Below are 3,712 nucleotides of genomic sequence, written 5' to 3'. Positions count from 1 at the left end.
AATAAATACACAAATGTAACATAAGCTGTAGACGTCTGTAGTATCAATAGAGTGTGCAGTGTGTGGATGAATGGAGAGGGTGTTGTATGGTGAAAACAGAACAAAAACAAAACGATCCTCCCAGCTCTGCCTACCGGCCTCCTGCAACAAGCAGACTACCAAACAGGAGATCCCAGCAGACAGAGTGGGAGGGATATCACAAAAGCTGCCTTTAACGTCGTTTTAGAGAATTTGGCAGTATGTCCAACCTGCCTCACAACCGCAGACCACGTATAACCATGCCAGCCCAGGACCTCCACATCCGGCTTCTTCCCCTGCGGGATCGTCTGAGTGGGTGTGGAGAGGGTGCTGAGGAGTATTTCTGTCTGTAATAAAGCCCTTTTGTGGGGAAAAACTCATTCTGATTGGCTGGGCCTGGCTCCCCAGTGTGTCGGCCTGGCTGCCAAGTGGGCGGGTCTATGCCCTCCCAGGCCCACCCATGGGTACACATCTGCCCAGTCATGTGAAATCCATAGATTATTAGATAGATTAGATAATTAATTTATTTCAATTGACTGATTTCCTGATATGAAAAATCGTTGAAATTGTTGTAGGTTGCGTTTATATTTTTGTTCAGTATAACTGTCTATTTACCACCACAAACGGATGGTGGCACTAAAACAGCACTCAATGAGCTGTATACTAAGACTCAACGATAGGGCCATACGGAAATAAGAAAATGCTCATCCAGAGGCGGTGCTCCTAGTGGCCGGTGATATTAATGCAGGGAAACTGAAATTAGTTTTACCTACTTTCTACCAGCATGTGCAATTGGAAGAGAAACAACTCTACATCTCTTTGCAAGCATAAATGCATACAAAGCTCTCCCTTGCCCTCCATTTTGAAAATCTGACCATATTCTCCTGATTCCTACTCACAAGCAAAAACTCAAACAGGAAGTACCAGTGATGCACCCAACTTGCACAAACTGGAATATGTTCTGGGATTCATACGATGTCATTGAGTACTTTACCACATCAGACACCGGCTTCATTAATAAGTGCATCGACGACATCGTCCCCACAGTGATAGTACATGGATATCCCAAACAGAAGCCATGGATTATATGCATCATCCGCTCACCCAAGCTAAAGGCTGGAGATGCCACTTTCATGGAGCGGGACACTAATTTGGATGCTTATAAGAAATCCTGCTACGACCTGCGATGAGCCATCAAACAAGCAAAGCGTCAATACAGGACAAAGAATCCTACTATCCTGGCTCTGAAGCTCATCGGATATCGGATATTACAAAGGGTTTCCCAGCCGCGAGCTGCCCAGTAATGCAAGTCTACCAGACGAGCTAAATGCCTTTTATGCCTCGCTCCGAGGCAAGCAACACTGAACCAAGCGTTAGAGCACCAGCTGTTCCGGACAACTGTGTGATCACGCCCTCCATAGCCAATATGAGTAAGACCTTTGAACAGGTTAACATTCACAGACAGATTACCAGGATGCGTACTCAGAGCATGAACTGACCAGCTAGCAAGTGTATTTACTGACGTTTTCAACCTCTCCCTAACCCAGTCTGTAATACCTACATGTTTCAAGCATACCATCATATAGCATTTACCCCTCAGGAGGCTGAAAAGATTTGGCATGGGTCCTCAGATCCTCAAAAAGTTCAACAACTTCACCAATGAGAGCATCTTGGCTGGCTGCATCACCGTTTGGTATGGCAACTGCTTGGCATCCGACGGCAAGGCGCTACAGAGGGCCAGTGCGTACGGCCCAGTACATCATTGGGGCTGAGCTCCTTGCCATCCAGGACCTCTATACTAGGCGGTGTGAGAGGAAGGCCCTAAAAATGGTCAAAGACTCCAGCCACCCATGTCATAGAATGTTCTCTCTGCTACCGCACGGCAAGTGGTGCCGATGCACGACGTCTGGAACCAATATGACTCTGAACAGCTTCTATCCCCAAGCCATTAGACTGCTAAATAGTTAGTTAAATAGTTAACCAAGTAGCAACTCGGACTATCTGCATTGATCCATTTTGCCCTCACGTTTTTTGACTCATCACACACAGTTTATTATCTATCGTGTTGCCCAGTCACTTTATTCCTAGTTATATGAACATATCTACCTCAATTACCTCAGATAAGACCTGTGCCATTCATCTCAACAGTAATCAGGGGCCATTCAGCTTGATTTGATTTGACTGGTAATGGCGAGGCAAGTAGAGAAACAGGGAGAATCTCACAAGAAATATTATTGCGGTTCTGCAACCCAAATGGAACGCTATTGCCTATATAGTGCACTACTTTTGACCAGGGCCCTATGGAACCCTATTCCCTATATAGTGCACTACTTTTGACCAGGGCCCATATTATAACTAGGGAACAGGGTGCACTTTTTGACATAGCCACGGATTTGTATTGTTCACAGTTTATTTTATAGTTGGGTGATCAACATTAACAAACGATTTTCTCTCACAGCTGTTCTTATACAGATTGGATGGGAACATCCTGCTTGGATTGTTGCTTTGCAACTTTGCTTGTGTATACTTTTTTCCCCCCAAATTCATGTTGGCAACGTTTAGTTAGGAAAGTAACAAAACATCTATTTCAAGCAATTATAATTTTCAGCAAAATATGGGTTTTTACCATTTAGATTCTGCATTAACAATGTTCTTTCCCACTTGAAAAACCAAAGCCATCATTTTATCTTAATCTCTCGAATGGTTCGGGAACAGTCAGTGATGATAGTTTGACTATTCCACAGTGCAGTACGCCAGCATTCCGTCTCCTGCCATGTGTAACCCACTTTGATGCTTGTAAGGCTGAGCTGAAAAGAAAAAAAAAGGATGACCGAGGTTCCAAAGTTAGGTAGCTAGCCTAGCATCACGGCTAAATCCTCTCCTTTGATAGGTGACTAGGACGATTTTTAAGCCCTCTGGCGTCGGGATTAAAGCTGTGCAAAGTTAAGTGTTTCATCACTGCATGCATAGGCTGATAGGACTGAAAGGCTTGGAGGGAGATGGAGAGGAGGGAGAAGAGGGAGATGGAGTGGAGGGAAGGGGAGAGAGATACGCTTTTTCAGTTGACTCCAACTCTTCCAGTTGGCTCTTGTGTTCTCAGTTGTCTTACTTGAGGTAAAACAAAATAAATCTCAGCTGGTGATTTACTATTCATATATTTCCCGCCATTCTTCGTGTAGATACAACAGGGTCAGCAGCAACAGAGAGCAGACAGATGCACGGACAGACTGGTGTGTAGCATGTTAATGTATAGATCTCTTAACACAGGCTGAGGTCCTGGTTAAAAGTAGTGCACTAAATAGGGAATAGGGTGTCATTTGAGACACACCCGTACGCCTATTCCCTATATAGTGCACTACTTTTGACCAGATCTCTACAGCTCCTGGTTAAAAGTAGTGCACTAAATAGGGAATAGGGTGTCATTTGAGACACACCCGTACGCCTATTCCCTATATAGTGCACTACTTTTGACCAGATCTCTACAGCTCCTGGTTAAAAGTAGTGCACTAAATAGGGAATAGGGTGTCATTTGAGACACAACCCATATGTATGCACAGGCATGTCCTCTGGTGCAGGAGTGTTAATAGGAACATACTCCTCAGACAGGTTCCTAGTACACACACACACACACACACACACACACGCACACGCACACGCACACGCACACGCACACGCACACGCACACGCACACACA

The 3,712-nt window shown here is 44.8% G+C and overlaps 1 protein-coding gene across 1 annotated transcript in view; it reads left to right on the top strand.

Moving 5' to 3' along the window:
* Positions 1-1,444: 1,444 nt before the first annotated feature.
* The window catches only part of grip2b (glutamate receptor interacting protein 2b), a 190,285-nt gene continuing 188,017 nt past the window's right edge, over positions 1,445-3,712 (top strand). The window contains 1 exon segment of the mRNA XM_039015456.1: positions 1,445-1,448. Coding sequence (XP_038871384.1) covers positions 1,445-1,448 — 4 coding nt within the window.

Source organism: Salvelinus namaycush, chromosome 20 (genome assembly GCF_016432855.1).
Source record: "Salvelinus namaycush isolate Seneca chromosome 20, SaNama_1.0, whole genome shotgun sequence".
NCBI lineage: Eukaryota > Metazoa > Chordata > Actinopteri > Salmoniformes > Salmonidae > Salvelinus > Salvelinus namaycush.
Note: the sequence above shows the minus strand (reverse complement) of the source record. Positions and strands in the feature narration are given on the sequence as shown.